The 25735-nt window shown below is 38.0% G+C and overlaps 1 protein-coding gene across 1 annotated transcript in view; it reads left to right on the forward strand.

Annotated features, from left to right (window-relative positions):
* The window catches only part of zcchc14 (zinc finger, CCHC domain containing 14), a 34268-nt gene that overhangs the window by 6445 nt on the left and 2088 nt on the right, over positions 1-25735 (forward strand). Inside the window, exons 2-12 of the mRNA XM_082160186.1 lie at positions 2312-2438; positions 15074-15144; positions 15350-15421; positions 15704-15789; positions 17202-17296; positions 18100-18136; positions 18217-18502; positions 18686-18774; positions 22397-22518; positions 22665-22808; positions 23234-24343. Coding sequence (XP_082016312.1) covers positions 2312-2438; positions 15074-15144; positions 15350-15421; positions 15704-15789; positions 17202-17296; positions 18100-18136; positions 18217-18502; positions 18686-18774; positions 22397-22518; positions 22665-22808; positions 23234-24343 — 2239 coding nt within the window. The remainder of the gene's footprint in view (positions 1-2311; positions 2439-15073; positions 15145-15349; positions 15422-15703; positions 15790-17201; positions 17297-18099; positions 18137-18216; positions 18503-18685; positions 18775-22396; positions 22519-22664; positions 22809-23233; positions 24344-25735) is intronic.

Consider the following 25735-nt stretch of genomic DNA (forward strand, 5'->3'; position numbering starts at 1 on the left):
AATCTTTTTGTGATACTTTGATTGTAATCGCCAACATTTATTTGAATAACATGTCTAATGGCACTGTTTAAAGATGCCATGACATCCAAATTGGGCCCATTTGAGCACTTTCCACATATTGTGTTTTTAAAGCAATAGAGGCACCATATACTGTATAATGTTTGACAGGAATGAAAACGAGGCTGTGGGGTATAGAGGTACAGTGTGTTCAATGGAATGTACTGCAGTTTAACAACATAAGTTTTGAAAATTGTGAGTTCTTTTGAAATATTAAGCAACGCAACGGTTTTCAACGGTTGATAACAATGAGAAATGTTTATGGAGCACCAAATCAGTAAGGATCATGTGACACTGAAGACTGAAGAAATGGCTGCAGAAAATTCTGCTTTGCCATCACAGGAATAAATTACAGTTGAAATATATAAAAATAGAAAACAGTTGTTTTAAAGGGATACTCCACTTTTTTGGGAAATAGGCTCATTTTACAACTCCCCCAGAGTTAAACAGTTGAGTTTACCGTTTTCGAATCCATTCAGCCGATCTCCGGGTCTGGCGGTACCACTTTTAGCATAGCTTAGCATAGATCATTGAATCGGACAGGACCATTAGCATCTCTCTAAAAAAAATGACCAAAGAGTTTTGATATTTTTCCTATTTAAAACTTGACTCTTCTGTAGTTACATCGTGTACTAAGACCGACGGAAAATGAAAAGTTTCAAAATTATAGAATGTCTTCCTGACCCCAAACTTTTGTACTTATATGTTCACTAAACAATTATATAGATAGTTTTAAACGCATCCAGTGTCGGTATCCAAATGTTTTTTGGCTTGTCCCATTTCAGAGATCTTGACCTTCTCGATTGTATCCCACAATTAAAATAATACAACATTGCCAAAATGGTCATAATCTGTTATGAATAAACGCCCATGTTTCACGTTCCAGTCAATTCCTGATGGATAAAATCAAGTTCCCTCCTACATTTTTCCATTGGCTCTTATTTTACACTAAATTACTGTATATCAGATTGTTTAGTTAAAGGAGTAGTGAAGGCCATATCATGCTGACTTTAACCTGACACAAAAACAATATTTTTGGTTACATCAAACACAGCTTGTCAAATAATCCTTAAAAATAAGGCTAATTCACTTTTTGTCTTTCGCCTTGCTCTTCTTTGTCTGCTATGAACGGATTTTCTCAGCTGTATTTTTCCAAGGAGTTCTTTCCTTTGTGTTATGATCCACACTTCAGCTGAGTCTTCAACAGAAGGGCATGTTTTTCAAAGAGAGGAAGAGAGGAACGGAGATTTGGCAGCGTGGGATGTGGATGTGGCAGCAGTGGACTGTACGGTAGTCCTAATTGGTTTCAGAGCTGGCTTTTACTAGCTGCTGTGCTTAGCATTTGTGGTACCGGCCTCCTTTTGCTTCAACTCTACTTTAGCAAGCTGGAAGATGTAACCTCAGATCAGAAATCAGAATGGGTTGTGGAATTTGTAATCCGATTATGTGATAAAGCAAAGCTAAAATGGGAAACATTTGCATTTATCCCCCGGTTTCACAGACAAGGCTAAAGCCTAGTCCCAGACTAAAATGCATGTTTGAGATGTTTTAACTGAAAGTAACTTGCACTGACATTTCTTAAAATACATCAGTGCCATTGTTTTGTCTCAATATGCACACCATAAATGTTTTTTTCTAAGGCACGTTTATAAAAGCTACTTAAATGTCCTAATTGAACTAAGGCCTAATCCTGCCTTAAACTAAGTCCTGTCTGTGAAATAAGGCCTATATGTTTTATTTTTAATTCTTAGATGTGCTGTTCAGAAGAAAATGACATAATGGCTCATGTGTATTGAGTTGGCTTGATTACCAGGATGACTAATTATAGAACAGTCATCTACCAGGAAGTCCATGACTCACTTTTTAGTCAGTTTTTAGGAAGTTGCTTCATTGAACATGAATATGTTTGCCAACAACATAGTAACAAAAGTGTTTAGCGACATACAAGAGTAAAAAAAAAAGTTTACAACTTTATTTCTCATAATTGCAACTTTATATCTCTTAATTCTGAGTTCACATGTCACATTGAGATTTGGTATCTTGCAATTGTGACTTTATTGTAATTTCATCTTTTTGGGTCCTATCATACACCCGGCTCAATGCTTTTTTGCCAGTTTCAGCCTGACGCAGTTATCATTTACACGTCCTGCGCCACGTTGTTTAAATGCATTTAAATGCAAGACCCACCCACCCAAGTGTGACAGCACGCCCGTGTTCAACCTGACCTATGCTTAACCTTTGACTTATTTTCCAGACTGTACAACGAGAGGTCACAGGAGGTCAGACAGATGAAGGCTTGGGTCCTGAAATGGTGCCGCCAAGTCCGTCGCTCTTGTGCCAGGAAATGCCACTCAAAGTGCACGTCCGAAAACCCAGCAAAGGTGAGTTCCGCAACTTTAGTTGCAATATGATTAACAAACGCACTCCACATTGTTGGGTGCAAGACATGCTAATACAGAAGCTGGAACAAGAATGCGCTGGCTGAAATCTTTTAAACCAAAGTTTCATTCATGTGAGACAGCTGGCTGAAAATATGTTCTCCCCTCCTCTCAGGCCTTTTCCAGCAGGAGGAGGATGAATTAATCAGAGTGACAGTTAGTTTGCAGAAAGAGATTAGTTTTAGGTGGTAATCCAAGGATCTGTTATATCTAGCCAGAAGCCAGTTTTTGACCTGAACCGTTTCAATTGGTAGTTTTCAGCCAAGAGCAACCATGAGGCGACCTCTTGCGATGTCCAAATGTAGTAGACGTTTATTTTTTTGTATGCTTTGCCAATATGTCGCATCGAACAAAGTTTACAATGAGGGACTGTTTTGTCCACGTGTTTTTGACCATCGCTGTTATAACGTATTGGGAAGCAAGAATGTTCCCAGACAGGAGATTTATATGATGCAGGCAGCGGCTTGTATCAGGAGCACAAACAGAATTAAGTTGATACCCACACACACATATCTACAAAGACTAAATAAGCAGTATCTCAGAAGCAAGGGCTTTGTTGTACTGAATATAGAAGTTGTTATTAAGTAATATTAAATAAATTGCATTTCCAACAAAGTATGGATAGCTGTTGTGTTTATGTTTGCCTCACTAACAAACCTCGCATCTCCATATTCCGTCATTTTTATTTTATTTTATAAATCATTACTATTGGTCACCCTTTACATCTGTGTTTTTTTTTATTTTTTTTTACTAATATTTAACCAATGAAACGTATAAAAAAGAGCTTGTGACTAAACTTTGGATCCTCAAACTGTCAGTAAAACCTTATAACTCCACTCCAGCTCAATCTTGAATGAAGTGCCGCTCACTGTTTGGACCGTCTCTGCTTGTTTGCAATGCAATGGAAAATAAATAACTCTTTGAATGAGTACTGCGTTTTCTTTACTCAAGCATTTTGAGGAGCAGAGAAGAGTGTCTCAGTCTAGGATTTGTGACAGAGTCATCTCCAATTCTGTCTTAAATAGCCTGTGTGAAGGACGTTTTTTATAACATGAGATTTTGGCCAAATGACGCCCACATAGCTGCAGTAAACTTTATAACCTGTAAGTTGATGAAAACGCAATGCACTTACTGCCTCAGATGCGGCCGTTCTATTGACGGACACAACACGTATGTCTGAAATTCTTCAAATATGTGCTGGTCAAAAACCTCGTAACTCCATTTGAGCTTGATTTTGGTAAAATGTTAATAATATAATGACACATGCAAGTGTATGAACATATATAAAGCACAGTGTTTAATTATTTTAAAATATACAGTGTTTTTTCCATTTCTTGAGGTTTTGGAGATACAAGGTTTCAGCCCGACCGCAATGAAGTATAGTTTATTTTAACATTCCTTTATGGGGTTTGGAATGCAATGTTTTTCTATTGTTATTAAAACCGAAATGCATGCTACATGAAATCCATTTATTATGAATTCCATATCTGGTTGAAGATTGAGCCTCACTCATAAGGGTCTGCTTATCAGGTTTAATGGGTTCTTTAGCTGTAGTTATGAGATTTTTGATCATTTGCTCTGGTGGACTCTGCACTCTGTGTGAACTTTTGGGTCTTATTGTGGACAGACTGTAAATACACATGGGTATGAGTCCTCAGAGTTTGCATTCTTAACTTGTGGAACATGAGAGAGTTGGCCTCATGTTTAATGGAATATCTTGGCCTGGCACTTTTCAAGACTGGTTTGTGTGTTATTGAAAGACTGTGTAGTTTTCTGTTTTAATCCTGTGGAGACTATTAGAGACACAACCTACTACATCTTACACAGACTCACATGTCCACACAAGTTTCCTGGGATGTGTGCTGTCATTTCTTGAATTACGCTCTGTTGTGAGCATAAGTGTGTTGGCTAATGTAACAGTAGCACCAGTAGGGCCCAGTTGTTCAAAATTAATCTGATCAGATTTCGGCTAGCGGATTTGATTAGATTTTGGAAATGGGTTGTTCATAAGAAAATAGGGATTCTGAAATCAGATTAGATCAAGGAATCCATTTGGGTTTTGATCTGGATGAAACCTTCAGTATGTGTTGTTCAAAACTTTTTAGTAGGATTGGGTAACTTCGATCAAAAAAAAATCAGGATTTAAAATTGGTCAAATAATACAATGTTAGAATCATGTAGTAGTATAGCTATTTATTTATATTTTTAACTTAAAGGACAAATCCAGTGAAAAATGAACCTAGGGGTAATTAACACATGGTTACCGAGTCGATCGTTCCCTGAGATGCGTTTTCATGATAATCGAATATAAAGTGTTTTATCTTTAAAAACAGATTAGCTCATAACAATAGTATATGGGGCACAGAGTAAGTAAAAGTAAATCGCTAGTTAATACCACTAACAAGGCTCAAAATAGTCTCACACTAACACGGTAGCATAATGAGGGTCCATACATGCAAACCGAAGCATTGAGAACTTTGTAAGTGTACAGACAGTTTAATAAGAAGATACTTTATAAAGACAGTACATTACGCGTTTACATGCAGGATCCATCTTGGAAAACAGTCTCGACTAGTCGAGCAACGAACACCGCGCTAAGTGAGCTGGTCGATAGGAATTACGCATAGTGAAATCTAACGTAGCACGGCGTTCGTGACTCGATTAGTCGAGACTGTTTTCCAAAATGGATCCTGCATGTAAACGCGTAATGTACTGTCTTCATAAAGTATCTTCTTATTAAACTGTCTGTACACTTACAAAGTTCTCAATGCTTCGGTTTGCATGTATGGACCCTCATTATGCTACCGTGTTAGTGTGAGGCTATTTTGAGCCTTGTTAGTGGTATTAAATAGCGATTTACTTTTACTTACTCTGTGCCCCATATACTATTGTTATGAGCTAATCTGTTTTTAAAGATAAAACACTTTATATTCGATTATCATGAAAACGCATCTCAGGGAACGATCGACTCGGTAACCATGTGTTAATTACCCCTAGGTTCATTTTTCACTGGATTTGTCCTTTAAATTTTATTCTACTGTTAAAATATTAAAGTATAAATTAGGCTACCTATTACGTCTTTTAATACAGTATAGTAAAAATAAAAAGGTCCCCATAAAATAATCCCCTAAACAGTTGCCAATATCAAACAAAATTAATATATTTAACTTTAACTAGCAGTGTTAGTTTTTTACACTGCATATTAATTACAATGACTCAATCATCAGAGACAGTCAAAAGTAGTTTCTAAATATTGTATCCCTTATTGCATATATTTGTTTTGCATACATAGTATATTTGCATAGATTTCCCCTATTTTTTCCATCATCATGTCCCTTTATTGGGTCTTTATTGTGCTGTTTTCTTTCTCTTCAAATAAAAACACTTAAAGTGACCCCACATGTACTATTCTACCTGTTGTTCTTTACATAGCTAGTTCAGTACATTCAGTACCTTTATATAGACAGCAATATTCCGATATTAAGCCGATCAAGACAACAATACTCTGATTAAGAAACTACCATTTAAACAGGGATCGCTGGTTACCTTAATCCGGCTAAAGTCATACTCGAAGTGAACAAAAATCGAATTAAGATTTTTAAGTCGCATTATCGAAGTGCATATAGACATGTACACACCTTAATCAACGTTGTGTGGGAGTTTTTTGCTGGATTTTACGGCAGGACACATAGGCTACACACACGGCATTGGTCAACCGTTTGACAGCAAACAAGAAATCTGGCTTCAGAATATGTATCTGCCGCCATCTATTAGCACGTATAGCATGACAAATAATGAACTGCACTTGAATCTTTTGTGAAATTAAAAATGAAACACCCAAAACTGTATATGGTACCATAACGAAGATGAACTGTATGTTGATACGTGAAATTCTGGAGGTAACGTCGGACGGCGTCAGTGGCATGGTGATGAAATGACGTGTGCCATTAATCAATCTGTGTTCTATATCATGTAAACACCTAACCTAGAAATCTAGACGCACGCAAATTTTATTTTGCAGCCAGGGTAGTCTAGCAACTCACCGTTGACTTTCGAGCTGGAAAAAACCCAAGGGGGTAATCCAGCACCCGGAAAGCGTACCTTCCCTGGGGGCCGCCATTGGTTAGCAAGCCATTACCTGCTGCTAGCATTCCATTGACTCCCATTCATTTTGGCGTCACTTTGACAGCGAATAACTTTACATCTGAGGCGTTTAAAGACTCCATTTGTCCATTGTTTATTTCTAAAGAAACACGACAATATATAAAAGGCTCCATTACCTTGTATCTTGCCGTTTTTATAAAAATAGGCTAACGATTGCGTCATAACCACGCAACTCTCTGTCGCACAGTAGAGAAATTACAGTATAGACAGGAGGAGAAACTCGCAGGCAATCGGGGGGACGTGGAGGCAAAATGACTAAATAATTAATCAGAATACTTAGCAGAAGTTGCTCCTGCTCCTAGCTCATGGACACCTCCTACTCATGCTTTCCGTCTCTTCAAGATTCGGAAGGGAATGATCCAGATTTCCCTTTGCACAGCTACTAGAAGACTTACAACTCTCAGACAGGTTGCTCACGTCACATCTACGTCGTCAAGCTCAGTTTGAGTCTGCGCAGTACGCTCAGACATCAGGATGTGAATGCTTCTAATTGGCTTTACTTTTCTCCGTTGAAGTCTATGGGGTCGCTGTGTCCATTTCTTTTACTGTCTATGGAAAAAACAAACTCTAGTCAGGCCAATCACATCGTGTATAGAGTCGATGGGCGGGCTTAACATAATGACGACAGAGTTGTGATGGTTCCGTGTGAATTCCCTGCTACTTGAAAACAAAGAATGGCTGCTGCTGCTGGCGAACAGCGGTCTTCGAATCGGCTTTGGCCGCGACTCTGGAGGACTTGGAGTTAAGCTTTTCTTTGAGAAAAGAACAAAGAACGGCACTTAAGTCATTCTTAAAAAAGGAAGATGTGTTCATAGTTTTGTCGACCAGATATGGCAAAAGTTTAACCTATCAACTTGCTCCGCTGGTGGGAAAACGCTCTGGTTGGTTGTAGCGCTATCTTATTGCGTGCAGAGGGAATTTGAAAGACAACCGTTTATCCCGCCCCTTGGATTGAGTCCTGCCAATGGTGAGTTTCCAGACTCAACATCTTTATGTGGGTCTGGCTTGCCAGGCTAGTAAACACCTTAATCAGAATAGTGTCTAATTCAGAATAAGGTCAATGATTAGATTACTGCTGTCCATGTAAACGTAGTCATTTACCCCTTTTCCACCAAAAAAGAACTGGTTCGGAACTGGTGCTGGTTCAATGTTGGTTCAACTTGCAAACCTTCTCAGAACCTGTTTGTTTTTCCACTGACTAGAGAGCCCAGCGAACGACGTCGTTACGTCACTCTGTACGTTGCCATAGGCTACGTCTTAGCTTTCCTAGAAACGCTTGCGCAAAATTCAAGCATAATAATTACAATGGCGGACCACATCGTCTTTCTGCAAATGTTTCTCCTGGCCTTGCGATCCTATATTGGGGTCAGAAGAAGACGTTTAGAACACATTTGTGCTGCTCGTCTGGATTACTATAGACAGAGGTTACGTTCGAGAAGAAGTTCGACAATAACCCCGCCCCCAACCCCCGACATAAGCATGACGTGGTAAAAGAACGGTTCTAGTCTAGAGTTGGTGCCGCTTTGGAACCAATTTTCCTGGCCGAGAACCGGTTCTTTGGCTGTCGAAACACAAAGAACTGGTTCACGAGTAGGCACCGGCTCCGAACCGGCACCAGTACTGCCTTGGTGGAAAAGGGGTGATTGTGATCCCATTTACAGCACTGGTAATTCAGATTTGGTAATGTGAAAAAGAAATCTGGCTTAGGGTGATCCAATCCAATTTTGCTTTGAAAATCTAGCACAAAAGGAAGATGGATTACCTGATTCTGGATAGCAAAACAACAGAAATCCCGTTTTTTTCCAAAGAAAAAAAAAAAAAATTTCCCCAGAAAACACTTGCATACTAGCATGTCATGCATATTCTCAGCTTATCTGAGTGATTTATTTATATTTCATCAGCATAATATATTTATAGATTTTTACATTTGCAAAAGAAAATGTCAGTGACGTTTGACATGTAGAACCATGTGTTTGTGTATATATATAAAACTAAGATGCCTGAAGCTAAAAGATATGGTCGGTTGTGTATATAGCTTATTGTTATGACCTGGGATCATATTGCTCCGTTCATTGCATATCTATACCATAACATAATGGAAATGTCAGTCCAGGAAGGCTTTTGTGCTCAGCGGGTGTGCTGGAGGCACTGGCCATTGGAATCGAACAGAGCAGAGATAGACTGTTGTTTTGTCTGCTGGTAATTTAATGCTTCTCTGCTGCATTACCTCAATGCTTCACCGCATGCCTTCAGCACGAGCCGTAGCAATCCGTCAACACCCTCACACACATACACACACATCCATATTTATTGGGTTTAATCGAACATACTCAACTCACATTGAATATTGGACTTTGTTAAAACCTGTGAGGTTTATATACTTGTACACGAGTCAGATCAAAGACTTTCAAAACAGCTATTCTTCACAGGATCTCACAATGATAACGACATTTTCGGGATCCTTTGGAATTCCCAGAAGCTCGGCCGAGTTCGGCTGTTTGTCGAGTTGATGTTGGAAAGGATGTGTATGCATCCATGACTCTAGATCTGCTTGTCCGTTCTTGAATGTTTGTCTGTGTGTGGAGTTATGATGTGTGCATAATAATGCTCGCTGGGTAACTAGAGCTGTAAGAATGGGAGAATGCCTCGGATTACCCGGCCTGGCATCAGGCATGCGGCAACTGCAAGCCCCAGGGCATCCAAAGTATACAGAGCATAGAGAGGAAGGTATGTGTGTGGGAGTGTATTAAAAAAGTATAGAAATGTGTTTGTTTGTGTGATTCAAAGAGACAGAGAGAGATGTTATAGGGTTGTGAACGTGATTTCATCAAGTACATTCCAATCAACCAATCAGTTAACAGCGTATGTCAAGTTTTGGCTTACAACAAGGGTTAGGAGCTTCTGCACCATTCTTATTCACCTATCATTTCCCTTTGATTTTAGGGATAAGTTATGGGTAGGGTTAGGTTTAGGGGTAGGGGTAGGGATAAGGTTAGGACTACATTTTCGGACAGGAATGTTGTTCCAGGAGAAACAAAATACCGGGTATATTTGTGAACCGCTGATAGACGCTGCTTTTAAACACTCTCGTTCGTGTTTGTTTGAGTGCTCTCTGAGCGTCAAAGGTTTCTGTTTACACTACAGCGTGTTTTTACAAGCGTTGAGCATTGTAGCCAATCACAATCGTATCTGTTGAGCTCATGACCGCAGTGGCCAATCAGAGGTGCTAGTCAGTACGTTAGTCAGAATCCGCTTAACCTTAACCGCTTAATCCTTTCATTATAACCAACAAAGATTAAAAACGATTTAAAGAAGAGATTCTTTGTGCAATTAAGACAGCTTTTTTTATAACATTTTATAACAGTTTTCTTGAGAGTGCAGGATTCAGTGAGCTTGCGCTTCAGAGATTATAATGGGAGGCTCTTCTCTTGCTTTCTGTTTATGAACCATTCACAATCTGAGTACAAGTTTAGTTTCTCATGCTGCTAAGTGCAAGGCGAAGTTTTTGAATTGACAACCGTATTTAAATGTGCGATTGAATCAGAAACTGCGATGATTGACAGTGATAACCAACGGACGAGACAAAATGGATTTTTTTTAAAGTATTTAATTCGACAGTTTTTGATACCGAAAATCATGAAATTTTACTGGTATTGGTACCGACTGCTGAAATTTTACTGGTATTGGTACCGACTACTGAAATTTTGGTACCTTGACAACCCTGCATGTTCAAATGTGGTGGGTTGTTAACAGGAACTTTTAAGGCGGAATTCAAAAGAACAGTTTCATAAATGTACTTTAAGACTCCGATTTTTTCTCATTTATTTTGACATTTGTTGAATGAAACTAAAGCTAAATTTGTTGTCTCGTCACCTGGTGCACCTCCATTATGGACATAGACTTTCTAGATCAAATAACAGATTAATTAAAGTACTGCAGGCATCTTGTGCTATTAATTAAAAGAGAGAATTAAAACTACAGAGATCCCAATCCAATATTTAAAAAACTAATTGTTATTTTGTGTGATACGATTGAGAGCAGAAGTATTATGGAAACCCATCCTACAGTTTTCTAAGAAAACTTGAAGTTCCTCCTTCTGACCATGAAAAGACTTTTCATGAGTGATTGAATTGGCCTGACAGGATGTTAACTTTTAATTGGAATGAAAGGAAAAGGAAATGACTGAATTTCATTTCAAAGTAATTTGGCACAGTTACTCAAACGTTTTGTGACGAAACACAAATAATCATCACATCACTAGTTTTAACTAATTATTCTTATATTTTTGTTTAATATTTATAATGTTTTTTTTTTTATCTATAGATTATACATATTTCTCTCTCATCTAAGTTCAGTCATATCAAAACAGTTTATAATAGATCACAATGTTTTAAAACTTCTAAATCAATATTGACAAAGAAACATGGTGTAGATTAGATCTTTCTGGGAAATTAAATGTTTCCTCATAAAATGATGATTATTTTAAATATAATGAACTGTATATAGTATTAATGATAAAATATATACTTTTATAGGTGGCATTTCAAACATTAATTATTACTATCATCTAATATTTATATAATCATATGTATGTTTTGAGTATGATAACATTTAATTCATACTGAAGTATATAATTAAAAAACTACATTTATAAGAGTTTTTAAAATAAGTCTCTTCTGCTTACCAAGGCTGAATTTATTTGATCAAAAATACAGTTAGCATTATGAAATATTATTACAATTTAAAATAGCTGTTTTCTATTTTAAAATATTTTTAAATGGAATTTATTCCTGTGATGCAAAGCTGAATTTTCAGCAGCATCATTACTCCAGTCTTCAGTGTCACATGATCCATGATAAATCATTCTAATATGTTGATTTTATGTTCAAGAAACATTTGTTATTATTATCAATGTTGAATTTTCCCAGAATTCTTTGATAAATCGAACGTTGAAAATAACATTTATTTATTTAATTTTTTTGTAACAAAATGTAAAAGTATTTACAGTCACTTTTGATCAATTTAATTATTTATTTATTCATTTTTTTGTCCTACTGTCCCCAAACCATTGAATGGAGGTGTATTTACCAAGAAACGTTTCCATAACGTTATTTGAAACATTCAAAGCAAAATGACATAACCATATAGAAAACCAACCTCTATCATTTCAGGAGGTTCAGACAGGAGAGGTGAAGAAAGAAAGAAGCAAAAAGTGACAGATGAAAGAAAACAACTTGTTCAGGTCAGCTGCACCTGTGCATATCCATGAGTTATTAGAGCCCAGTGCTGAAAACTCACGTGGGAGGACAGGAGAGATGGCAGGTGTGTTCCCATAATGCCCCTGTGCAGTGAGCAAAGCTTGAAAAGTGCAATGATGCCTCAGTGAAAGGTCAGAGGGAGGGGGAGGATAATGAACAATGTATTTGTGCTGTGTCCTCGAATATTATTGCTGTATTTTTCACTCACTTAATATTACACCAATTTTTAAATAGCAATGAAAATAATAATAATAATAATAATAATTAATAATAATATAATCATATTTATATATATATATATATATTTTATATATAATATATATCAAATAGTATATTTTAATGTGTTGGTACTACATATTAATTCAATATATTTTATATAAATATAATAATATTATTGCTGTATTTTTCACTCACACCAAAAAAAATTACACCAATTTTTAAATAGCAATGATGATAATAATAATAATAATAATAATTAATAATAATATTTGTATATATATTTGTATATATAATATATTTATATATAATATATATCAATAGTTTATTTTAATATGTTGGCTATATATTAATTCAATATTTTATATAAATATAATAATTGTATCATTAATAACATGTATTTTTGTAATATATGCTTTTTATATAGCAATAATAATAATAAAAAGTTGTATTACTGCTATATAAAATAATACATGTATATACATAATAAATGTATTATAAATGAACATTATTATTGATATTATTAATATTTTTTAAATTAATATACAACAATAATGTGTAAAATTTACACCAATTTGCCTTTCTGTTCTCTACAGGATTTTCATGTTTAATGTGCTGCTTTTGAGCTCTTTGTGATTCATGAATAATTTAAATTGTTTATAGTCTGCTTTGTTACAACAATAGTGTAAAAATGCATAACCTACTGGAGAAATGAAATATTTTAGTGTGATAGAAGAGTGTTTCAGAGCAAAATACTCTAAAATGACATCTTCTAAAGGAAAACGCATCACGTTCTATTTTAAGCATCATATATGCGTATAAATGTTTGATTCCCATGCAATCGTAATCGTAAACATCATGAAAACACCTGAATGTAATTGTAACATCCGGCATTGAATGTTTAAGTGATGCTGCACATTCGAGCGAATACTCTAAAATAAATTTTTTTTCTTACAGATTAAAAATACTTTGCATCTCATCCCATTTGTACTTCACACATTTGCCTTTGTCCGTCTGTCATCTCAAACCACTTCACAAATCTCTTCCTCCTCTGGCGGTGACCTCTCTCTGGGTTTGTGGTTCACTTTCACTCCATGGCGCACACTCACACACACACACACACACACACACACACACACACACACACACACACATAAAAACACAGTGTAATGAGGGGTTTGGTGGGTGGAATGGGAGGAGCAGACATGCATCTCTTTTTGCCAAAGGGAAAAGCCTCTTGCTCTCCGGAACATTCCAGATGAGCTCACACTCGCCTGCCGGAGTTGCGGAAAGAGATGAGACCATGAAAAAGCTCTAAAGTCTGTGCAACAACAAAGAAAGTTCTGCGATCGATTAATAACTCTCATGTCGTTTCAAATCCGTATGGCTTATACTTTCTTTTTTGAGGACCCCATTTTTTTGTGCTAGTTGCTTGATCTTATATTTAGAAATGGCTAAAATATTCATCTCAGTGAATGAGAGAATTGAAGGCGATCTTCTGTTCTCGGATATGTAGAACTCGCAGAATTACATTCAGCTCTCTTTGTCCACACACACACACACACACACACACACACACACTACAGGAAGTGCTGACTCTGCAGGGTATATTAAACACGCTCGCCCATGTTTACGGTGAGCAGACTCTGGATGTGTTCCTGCTCGCTTGTGTGTGAACGTGTGTGTGTGTGCATATGTACACACTTAAGCTGGACACTTGAGTCACACTTATAATATATGAATATCACGAACATTACCATACCAAAGCTTGGAGTTGTTTACATTTTTTTACGTTTTTGAAAGGATTCTCTTCTGCTCACAAAGGCTGCTTTTTTTAAAAGTGAAAAACACAGTAAAACGGTGTATTATTACAGTAATATTGTGAAATATTATTACAATTTAAAATAGCGGTTTTGTATTTTTATATATTTTCAAATGTAATTTATATACGTGTTGCAAAGTTGAATTTTCAGCATCATTACTCCAGTCTTCAGTGTCACATGATCCTTTAGAAATCTTTCTAATATGCCGATTTGGTCTTATTATCATTGTTGAAAACAGTTGTGTTGCAATCCATTTTATTTCAGGATTCTTTGATGAATAGAAAGTTCAAAAGAACAGCGTTTGAAATACAAATCTTTTGTACCATTTTAAATGTATTTACTCTCACTTTTGATCAATATAATGCATCCTTGCTGAACAAAAGTATTAACTTTCTTTCAAAGAAATCTCACTAACCCCAAACTTTTTAACATCAAACCATTTAAAGATGACAAAGTTATGAAACAATATTGTCTTCTGTCGCTCCTTATTTTCTCTCTGATGCTCTTGCTCACGTTTAACCTCACTGTCTGTTTTGAACTTCACTGCTTTGCCACCAAAATATGTTGTGAAATGAACTGCCCGGAGGCTTCTCTCGGGTTCTTCCTCCTTAGCTGAATATGCTCGAATGCGTTCTGACCTGCCAGAAACCGTCTGAGAGGTTATTAAGTTCTGGAGGATTTTCTCACATACTCTTCTCCTCTAATAGAATCCAAACAGTCTGTGATAATACAACCATAATTCATTATGGAGAGTATGTGTGTAATTCACATTCAAAGCTTGGGGAGTGAATGTAACACATTCAGTTATTTGGGGTGAATGTAACTATATTTTTATGCGGGAATGCAAGAGTGAAACAATCCAGCATTTCAAGAAAAATCTCAACTTTGTGGCGAATATGATTTCATATATTCTGCATGATTTGATGCTCAAGAACCATTTCTTATTATCATACAATTTTGTGCTGCTTGATATTTTTGTGGAAACCGTGATGCATTTTTTTTTAAAGGATTCTTTGATTAATAGAAAGAACAGCATTTAACGCAACAATTTAAAAGTCTTCTGTAACCAAACAGATTTGAACCTTTCTTGTCTTTTTTTGTGCTTTTTTTCCTCCAGTTTATGTTGAAAGAATTGAACTAAGAGGAGTTACACCCAAATCAGACAAACCAACAGAATACATCCTGGAGGTGAGTTTTGTGTCAGTTTCCTGTAAAGTTTGTTGGAAAAACAGTAACCGTTGATCAAAATCTCCTGCATATTATCGATATTTTATCCCAAGCAAAAAGAGGTCCTTTCTGTAGTTGTGTCATATGTTTTACAGAATAATTGTAGCCAAAATGTAAAATGTAGCTGGCATGTTATATGTTTGTCATACTGATGTCTTGGTTGAAGGCCTTGTGGTCCGACTCCACTTTGTCGACTGTCAGCAAAACCCCTCAGGAAGTGCTGGAGTTCATCTCCCAGGTGAGTGACAGTCATGTGTGTGTCGTTACATGCGTGTTAGAAATGTTGAACCTGTGCGTAAAGACCAAAAGTCGTAAAAATAAAGCATTAGCATTCCTGTTTATCCCAATTTCTTGCCCATCACTGGAACCGCTGGAAAGTTGAATAGTCGAAAAATGCTTTGACTTTGATTGAAGAATAATCAATGCTGTAAACTTGAAAACCAGTGAATCTTTACAACCTGTCAGCACTCAACAATGAACTGTGAAAAAGTATGATTGTGTCTCTGTTCTCTCTCTTCAGCTGTCTCAGCTCTTTCCTGATGAATGTCTGGAGAAACTTCTGCCTCAGATGTCTGGACTTGATTCCACTCATGAACTAGATCCTCGGTATTTCTGCTTCTGAATCCTAACACGAAATGCACAAACAGATACACTAAATCTCATTTATATAATGTTTTTTTTATCAGGTTAATGTAAATGTAATATTTACAATATATTTTCAGACAGATAGATTTTAAAATGCAGTTGCAAAAACTTAAAGAAGGCCTTTTTTTTAAGTATTAATAGGTTTAGTAAAAATATATGTGGGGAAATATTGTTGTTTATTATTCTATATTGTTAGAAATTAAAATGCTCATTTAATAAAATATCTTAATTTTATTATACGTTTATGGCTAAATATATTTACACGTATATATATATATATATATATATATATATATATATATATATATATATATATATATATATATATATATATATATAAATATCACATATACAGTATATAGATATATCATTCTCTCTCTATATCATTCAAAGAAATTAATAGTTTTATTCAGCAAGTATTCATTAAAATTGTATTTATATATATAAACTCAAATAAATTAAGTTTTTTACTTTCGATTGATCAAAGAATCCTGACAAAAAAGTACCACTGTTTTTGATTCATTTGATTTTGTGTCTAACAAAAATCTAACAAAATAAATAAATAGATAATTATATATATATATATATATATATATATATATATAATAAATTTTTTACAGGAAGAAGAGTCAGTATTGTTGTTCCACTCAATGTTTATGGCTTCAAATAGTTCATTAGTAGGTGAAAAATGACTCCCAGTTAGTTTAAGTTTAATGTGAGACCAATCAACCAGGCCAAAACATGAGCCTGATGGACTTGTTCTCAAGCCACTTCTTGGTTGTCTTTGCAATTTGGGCAGGAACATTGTCTTTTTCCAAACATCTGATCATTCCTCTTTAGATAACAACTTATTCTGCAAAATCCTCCTGTACTCCGAAGCATTAAATGACTTTTCACAGTGAAGTAGCTCACCAATACCAGCAGTTAAAAAGTCCCCACACAATGACACTGTTCCTCCATGCTTCACTTTGCTAGAGATGCATTTTTTATTATATTTCTTACAAGATTTTTAAAAATCACCATCCAACTCATGTTTCATTGTGATTCATCAAAGTTCTCACAATTCTCCCCACAACTATGCTGAACCACTCTGAGTCAATCTTCCTATATTCTGCCAAAAACTGTTTTTCTGAGACAGCAATGGTTTTTAAGTAGTGCATTTGCTTAAATTGAGCTAATTCCTGATCAATAAATTGTAGTTAAAACAAAGTGTTTAGCCATATATATACATACTCATTTATTTATTTTGTTACATTTCTGTATTCATTTTGTATCTCATATTTTGTTTGGTAGATCGTCCAGGCTTGGTTTTTGCTATATCAAAACCTAATCAAAATTGTATTAAATTTGTGGATTTTTCCTCAATCCCACAGATGCTTGACCTCTTTTCCGCCTCATGTTCTCAAACACGACAAAGTCTGTTTATTCTTCAGCACGTCGTCCGCACCGCAGCTCCCTACTAGCACAAGTAAGCCCCTTATTTCCCCCTTGCAATGGTTCATCCCTGCCACTTCACCATAGAGGTTTGTTTCAGGACCACACCATCTCTTGGGGAAACGGGGTTGGAGTTTGTTTCAGCTCAGATGGAATTTGATTTGACCTGCTTGTGCTGAGATGCTTCAGAAGTGACCTCATCTTGGGAAACTATTAATAGGGCGAAAGGCCACTAGAACCTAGATGTGTATCTGTGATGTTATTTTTAGTGGTGGGGGAAGGGACAGACACCCCCTTGGATAGAAAATAAGTGCAAAATTCTTATTTATTGATAATGTGAATTGTATAATAGTCATTGCAGATGTATTTTTCACCTATATTAGCCATCAAATACAATAAGAGAGGGCTCTGCAATAAGCAAACAATTCATTATGGACACTATTATTATTATTATTGTTAATATTATAATTGTTTACAACTCAATAGCCTGTAGTTAAAATAATATCAGTGCAAATGGGCCATTTGGTGCAGTGCTGGGCCTGTACCACTTTTATAGCTTTAAAATGTTGGTTTTATAGCCTTCCCCTTGAATTGGGCTCATAGGGGAAAAAACTCAAAATAAAGTTTCTGTACATAAGGGTAAGTCATGGTAAGAGGAAATAAATCTGTATATATATTTAAAATTAATTATTCAAATGAATTATATATATTTTCAATTTGATGTGAAAAGTGATGTGTATGTGAGATGTTCTTTTCTGTCCTTTTTTGACATGCATCTTTTCATGTCAAATCATCCTATACTCCTTAATCACACTTTATCACTTCCATGTTTTTCAGATCTGGGCTGTTTGCTTCAGTATAGGGGAGCGAGCAGGTGAGTTTAACAACCCCTCACCCCAAACACTAACACATCTCTCTTCTCTCCATCCATAATCCTCTGTCACTCTGTCCCAGGCCCATTTGTGGTGTCGCCAGCATCCAGCCTGTCCTAAGCGTCCATGCCCCCCTCCCGCAGAGCACCCCTGCCCACCTACCCCCTCTCCCCCCTCAGACAGCGGTGGCCATCCTCCCCGGCACTGCTGTTCCTATGGGGGAGGGCAGTCCACCGCAGACGCACCTCATAAACCCCGGACCCCTATCCCAGCAGCCCAGCCCGGAGCAGAACGGCATCCTGGACTGGCTTCGTAAACTACGGTTGCATAAATATTACCCTGTCTTCAAACAGCTAACCATGGAGGAGGTACGTGACTTAAAGTGGCTCTTTCCCTTGGTATGAGAATCATCTCTCAGATAAGAGATTAAATGTATTTAGGTTCAGGGAACAGATTTCGGATATTGCTGCCAAGAAATACATCTGTCCTTCCTAACAAATCTCTCCCACTACAACTTATCTAAATTATGATCTCTTTATTCACTTTCTCAGTTCCTCGCTCTCACAGAAGAGGATCTCAACAAGTACGACCTCACTCAGGGGGCCAAGAAGAAACTAAAGACTCAGCTGGAGCTTCAGAAGTGAGTGTGATTTGTGCTCATAATATGACACTGACACATTTAAATCTGTGTGTATTGTGCCATAAACCACCTTAGAAACATTCAGTTGTTGTTTAAACGCAGTTATTGCTGCTATGATAAATATAAAATGCACTCAAACATCTCTTTTACATTTGCTTTCCATGGGTGTAAAAAACGCAACTGGTTAGCACATTTAGCACATTATCAAACACAGATGAGCCAAAATATTATGACCACCTGCCTAATTTGCTGTTGGCCCTCCGCGTGCTGCCAAAACAGCGCCGACCTCTACAAGACCCCTCAAGGTGTCCTGTGGTATTTTGAACCAAGACGTTACCAGCAGATTCTTCAAGTCCAGTAGGTTGGATTGAACTTGTTGGTCCAGCACATCCCACAGATGCTTGAGATCTGTGGAATTTGGAGGCCAGGGCAACACCTTGAACTCTTTATTGTGTTCCTTAAACCATTCCTCAACAATGTCTGCTGTGGCCACTGCAGATGCCCACCTCCACCAGGGAACACCATTGTCATGAAGGGGTGTACCTGGTCTGCAACAATGTTTAGAAAGGTAACACATGTCAAATTCACATCCACATGAATGGCCGGACTCAAGGTATCCCAGCAGAACATTTCCCAGAGCATCAATTCTCTCCACCGGCTTGTCCTCGTCCCACAGTGCATCCTGGTGACATCACTTCCCCAGGTAAACGGCACACATGTACGGCCATCCACGTGATGTAAAAGGAAACGGGACTCAAAGGACCAGGTGAACTTCTTCCACTGCTCCACAGTCCAGTTCTGACGCTCATGTGCCTATTGTCGGCGCTTTCGACAGTGGACAGGGGTCATCATAGGCAGTCTGATTGGTCCGTGGCTATGCAGCCCTATACGCAGCAGTTTTGACACATTCCTTCTATTACCATCATTCAAATTTGACTGTATGCCACAGTAGACCTTCTGTTGGCTCGGACCAGACGGGATAGCCTTCGTTGCCCTTGTGCATCGATGAGCATTGGGCGCCAGTTTGTGGTTTATCCATCTTTGGACCTCTGTTGGTAAATTCTCACCACTGCTGACCCGGAGCAGCCCACAAGCCTTGCTGTTTCAGAGATACTCTGCCCCAGTCGCCTTGCCATAAAAATATGGTCCTTGTCAAAGTCACTCCGATCTTTATTCCTGCCCATTTCTCCTTCATCCAACACACTGATTACAAGAACTGATTGTTTGCTTTCCATCTAATCTACACAGTCCTTAATATGTGGCCTTGTTAGGAGATGATCAATGATATTTGCTTCAATTGCGGCTGGTCATAATGTTTTGGCTCATCAATATATAAATGCAGCCTTGGTGAGCAGAAGAGACTTCTTTCAAAAACATCAATACCAACCTCAAACTTTTGAACTTTAATGCATGTAGATTGTATTTAAAGGACAAGTTCGGTATTTTACACTTAAAGCCCTGTTTACAGATCGTTTCTGATGAAATAGAACGGTTAAGATTAAAATTTGGACACATGCTCCTGTCTCGAGAATTTGAGGTTTCTTTCGCTTTCCTCCAGAATGGCTGCATATGTGCACTGGAACAATCCTTCCTAAAACTTATTAAACTTTCGTTTACAAAGACGTGAAACTCACAGAGTGGTCAGGGGTGTTCACTGATATGCTCACACAAAAATCGCTGCAAAAGATGCTTTCCAACAGGTGTTTTACCATTCGTTGTAAAACTGTGGACCTATTTTCCCAAACGCCTCACACCCGTACATTCTTCCGTTGAGAACTTGAATAATAGACACTCCAGCCCGGCGGCGGAGTAATACCGTACCTCACAGCACATCCAATACAAGTCAATGGAGTTGGACAAAAACTACGATAAAACCTGTTGGAAAGCATCTTTTGCAGCGATTTTTGTGTGAGCATATCAGTGAACACCCCTGACCACTCGGTGAGTTTCACGTCTTTGTAAACGAAAGTTTAATGCGTTTTAGGAAGGATTGTTCCAGTGCACCTATGCAGCCATTCTGGAGGTGGGGGGGAAAGCGAAAGAAACCTAAAATTCTCGGGACAGCAGCATGTGTCCAAATTTCAATCTTAGGCCCTGTCCACACGGAGACGCGTTTCGCTGTATACGTATACATTTTTTATCGTATTGGCGTTTCGTCCACACGGATCCGGCGTTTTCGGACACTGAAACCGCTATTTTTTTAAACCGGGTCCCAAGGTGGATAAATCTGAAAACGCCGCCCTTGCGTTTTCGTGTGTACGGCCAATCCGTATATTTTGCGAAACGATGATGTCATCACACCAAGTGTCAACTAGTCAGACACCGTTAAGTCACAGCAACTACATTTATGGTTTTTCATATTGTTCAACAAAGTTCTTGATTAAAAAAGAAAAAAAGAAGCTACTGTGCCTAATATTATTGTTGTATACAGCGTGCAAGGTTTATGCGCGAGCTCCAAGTCTTCTTCTCCGTTTTTAGTGTATGTCTGAGGCAGAATTACAGCGCCACATACTGGTCTGGCATGTATACTACATCGTTTTGAGTCGGTTTCAGTGGTTTCGTGTGTACGCAGATATTTCTTGAGACGACGCCGTGTTTACGGAATTTTTTTTGAACGGGAAAAAAAAAATCGGATAGGGAAAGCTCTGGCTTCGTGTGGATGTGGCCTTAACCATTCTATTTAATCAGAAATGATCTGTAAACAGGGCTTTAAGTGTAAAATACCGAACTTGTCCTTTAAGACATTAATGTACCATTAAAGAAATAGTTACTTTTTTCCTAGTGAGAAAAAATAACAGCATGTAGGTTTGGAACCACATGATGGGGAGTAAATTATGACACGTTTGTTGACACGTATTTGTAGCATGTTAACAGTCTGTGAATTTTCAAGCAATTAACATGTTAGTAAATGGACAACTTACACTGTAGCAGAGCAGATCGCTTCCTTCAGATAAGAGTTTGGTGTTGAAAGTTCACTGTCAGCACGGAAGTGGAGCAAACCATTATTCCTTTGTAAAAACACACCATTCTAATTATTTTTCCATTTATCACATCAGCAAGTTTCCATTGCTCAGGTAGAGCTGTGGGAGCAAAGATATCAAACAGATAACAGGAAATAATCCACAGCTTTTCCATGCCTGGAAACAACAACAAATGCAAGGTTATACTGGTTCACGGGTCTCATTCTCAATTAAACGGTTCTCACTGACACTAGCTAAAACTTAAAGAGTGTTTATTTTTATTCCACGTGGTAAAGTGTCTGAACTGAAAGGCCCTGTAAGAAATGTGTCCAGTTCTGAACCAGCCTAATTATACAGACCTAGCCGTATCGACTATATTTTAAAAATATGTCTTGCAAACCAGACAACTGTTTCTAAAATCCCACTTGAACCGAAGTTGTCAGTATCTACATAGATGATCAGATTTAAGCTGATGCACTGCCAAAATTATGCACATGCATTGAGTGCTGGGATGTTTTTGTACACAGCGCCATCTAGGTGTCATTGCTGGGAAATTATGTTCTATAAAAAAAGAAAGAAACTTTGACATTTAGGATCCAGTCATTGTTTATAATCAAATGGTATATTTAAAAAATAAACTTTAATTTTTGTTTTTCTGTCAGAGAGAAGCTGGAGAAAAGATATGTGGTGTCTCACTTTCCTGTTTCCTGTGGTGGGGTTGCCAGAGTGACCCCTTCCAGTCACATCGGACCCCTGACACACATACACCCTGGAAGTGGCACTGGTACATCATACTAATCATACTAATTTAATATGTTTTACATTTAAATTAAAATATCCAAAAGATTAAAGGAATGCCACCTAATTTTTTGAAGTGCATCACACTGCAAGAGGTTATAATATTTTTTTTATATGTGTGTGTATGTTAAGAGTTACGGGTAGACGTCGAGAACAGCTCGTTGCCCATTCCACGGGACAGCAGTTCCTCCTCGGGCTATTCCAGTGCTCCTTCCAGTCCAATGACCCCTTTATCACGTGACACTTCCTTCGACCGGGTCAAAGACCCTCACAGACGTAAGAATATTTACATATTTTAATTACGTTTGCTTGTGTCAATATATAATAAATCAAGAAAGGGATATTTAAAGTATCTAATAGTTTCATTCATAGGTTCATTCATTAACCTGAATGATTATGGGATGCACTACCCAGTAGTCTGATTACTTCTGTATACTGCACATTTGGCAAATGTAGTTGGTAACTGGAGTATTAAGTAAATTGAAAACTAACATGCAGTGAAAATGAAACATTTATTAAAATTATTAAGAATTACAATGAATAAATATTATTATTTATAAAACACATTTTTATTCAAATTAAAACTTTAAATGTTTTTAGTTGTATTATTATCATCATCATGTTATATTTTTAAAAATACTTATAAATTGTTAATTGCATTATGAATGCATATTTCACTTTTGGTCTTTATCTTCTATCAGGTTTGGAGTCTGGTTTGGATCCTGGCGAGAAAGAGCGGTCATGCTTTCTCCTCAATCATGCGGTATCCACCGGTCCTACCCGTCCCACTGCCCAAGTCCTCCCAGTCCAGAATGATCCCTCCCAAATGAGTTTGCCCCCTCCCTCCCTACCCCTCCTCTCCCCAGGCCGGGTTCTCAACTCCCCTCGCAAACCTCGCCCACCCCCTCTCTGTTCAGAAGAACGTCCTAAACCAGTGGGGTCTGGGGTTGCTCTGGGTGTCCGACTTGAGAACATTTTCCCTGGGCTGAGTCTTGACGGTTCCCCAGGACACCAGGACATGTCGTCCCCCCGTGGGCCCCTCGCGGTGCTTCGTTCCCCTCCAGGTCTCATGGTGGAGACCAGCACTGCTCTCACCGCCACATCTAACACCCTCCACCACGTCTCTCACCCACCCTTACACTTACAAGTGTCTTCTTCTGTTCCAAGCACAGGATCGTACCATTTCTCTCCCCCGTCCTCCTGCCCGTCATCATGTTCCTCCACCAGACCCTCTTTCTCACCAGCCAGCAGTGTTCCCATGGCGGCAGTACCTGGCAATACCTACTGTCTAAACAGCACACCCGTGGTCACGCACAGTTCTAGCCCAGCGTCCACAGAGAATAGCGGCTACGCCTCGGTGCAAGCAAACAGCATTAACTCCAGTTCCTCATTGTGCGTTTGTAGCTCTTGCGGGTGTAGCCGCAACTGTGGCTCCTACGGGGCACTTCCAGCTAGCTACGCCGGCTACTTTCCACATCCGTTCTCAGGAACGTCAGTGTTCACGTTAGGTCCTTTGCTTCATTTCAGCCCGCTCCTCACAGGAAGTGGTACCGCCTCCCCTTTTTCCTACCCCCTGGTGGCCCCGCCTATCTACAACAGCAGCCTATCACATGACTCTCAACAGAATCTTGTGCTTCCGCCAGTGCAGGGTTTTCTTGGAGGAGGGGGTGGTGTGTACCAGCCCCATGGAATCATGGGAAACGGAAGCTCTGGGCATAAGAAAACAGGGAATATATCCTGCTATAACTGTGGGCTGAGTGGGCATCGTGCACAAGACTGCAAGCAGCCAGCAATGGACTCTGCACAACAAGGTAACAGCATTGTTTATTAGTAATACTCGCTAGTTGACTCCTAACACATTAGCAACCTAGAACCCAGACCTAGAACACCCTAACATCAAATTAGCAATGCCCAAGCAACCACCCAAAACCACCCAGGAAATGCGGCCAAGAACATCCCAACAAATGTAGAGCAACTTGCTAAAAACCAGAACACCTATGGCACTAACCTTCAAACGCACTAGCAAAAATGGAGGTATGTGCTTTAAAACCACTCCACAAACCTCAGGAACCACCCTAACAACCATATAGAACACCCTAACAACCATATAGAACACCCTATCAACCATAGAGCAGTGTACTAAAAAACACTAAAAAAAAACCAAGCAAGCACATAGTAAGCTCTTGGAATGCTCCAGAACGCCCTAGCATCCATCCTGAATACTCTTGTAACTGTCTTGAAGAAGGCCGCGTGTCCACCAAAGTGTTTTTAGCCAGCTGAAGACGCCTAGCTGTGGGCGCTTGAGAGCGTTTTGGCAGCGCAGCGGTTTTTTAGTTGAGACGCTTTGCTTGCTATGATGTGGAATATCCGCGGAAGTGTTACTAGCATCTCATTTCACAGATAGTTTGTTTCTGTGTTGTTTCTATATAAAAATGTCGATAAAGTATTTGCTCTGGCTCTTGTTTTACATTATTTTGTTCCGTTATTATGCTTGTTGTTGTCATCTGTTGACGTTGTACAAGCAGATTGTGAAGGTTGGTCGGTATGGTATTTGTCCCGCGCCTCCTCCACTGTGATTGGATAGCTAGGTAAAAAGTAACAGTGAAGAGTGCTTCCGCGTGAAATAGACGCTCAGCGCCTCTATATGCTCCTGGTGTATTAAAAATGTGGCGCTCCCATTGAAAACAATTGGAAAAATATGCCAGCCGCGTGGAAAAAAATGCTTTGGTGGACACAGGGCCTAACTGTAGCAACTACTCAGAACACTCTAACAACGACAAAACAAAACAACATTCATCAATCCTTAACAACCACAAAGAAACAACCTGGAAACCACTCACAACATTCTAACAAATGCAGAGAAACTTGCTGAAAATAATTCAGAACACCTTAGCAACCGCATAGTAACAACCATCCAGAACACCTTTGCACCCTAATTAATAATTATTAATTAATTATATAAATGTATTTATTTACAAATATTTGAAATAGTAAAAAAATAAAAAAAATAAAGCTGAAATAAAATATAAATATTAGGGGGAAAAATACTTAAAACTCAGAAACCTAAAAACCTTTCCTATGTGTTATAGAAATAAATGTTGATTGGTGACTAATTGATATATATTTATTTATTTTTATTTTTATTGCTGTCAAATCGATTAATCATGGTTAATCACTTCTAACATAAAAGTTTGTAAATATAT

This window comes from Leuciscus leuciscus (genome assembly GCF_965113295.1).
Source record: "Leuciscus leuciscus genome assembly, chromosome: 25".
NCBI lineage: Eukaryota > Metazoa > Chordata > Actinopteri > Cypriniformes > Leuciscidae > Leuciscus > Leuciscus leuciscus.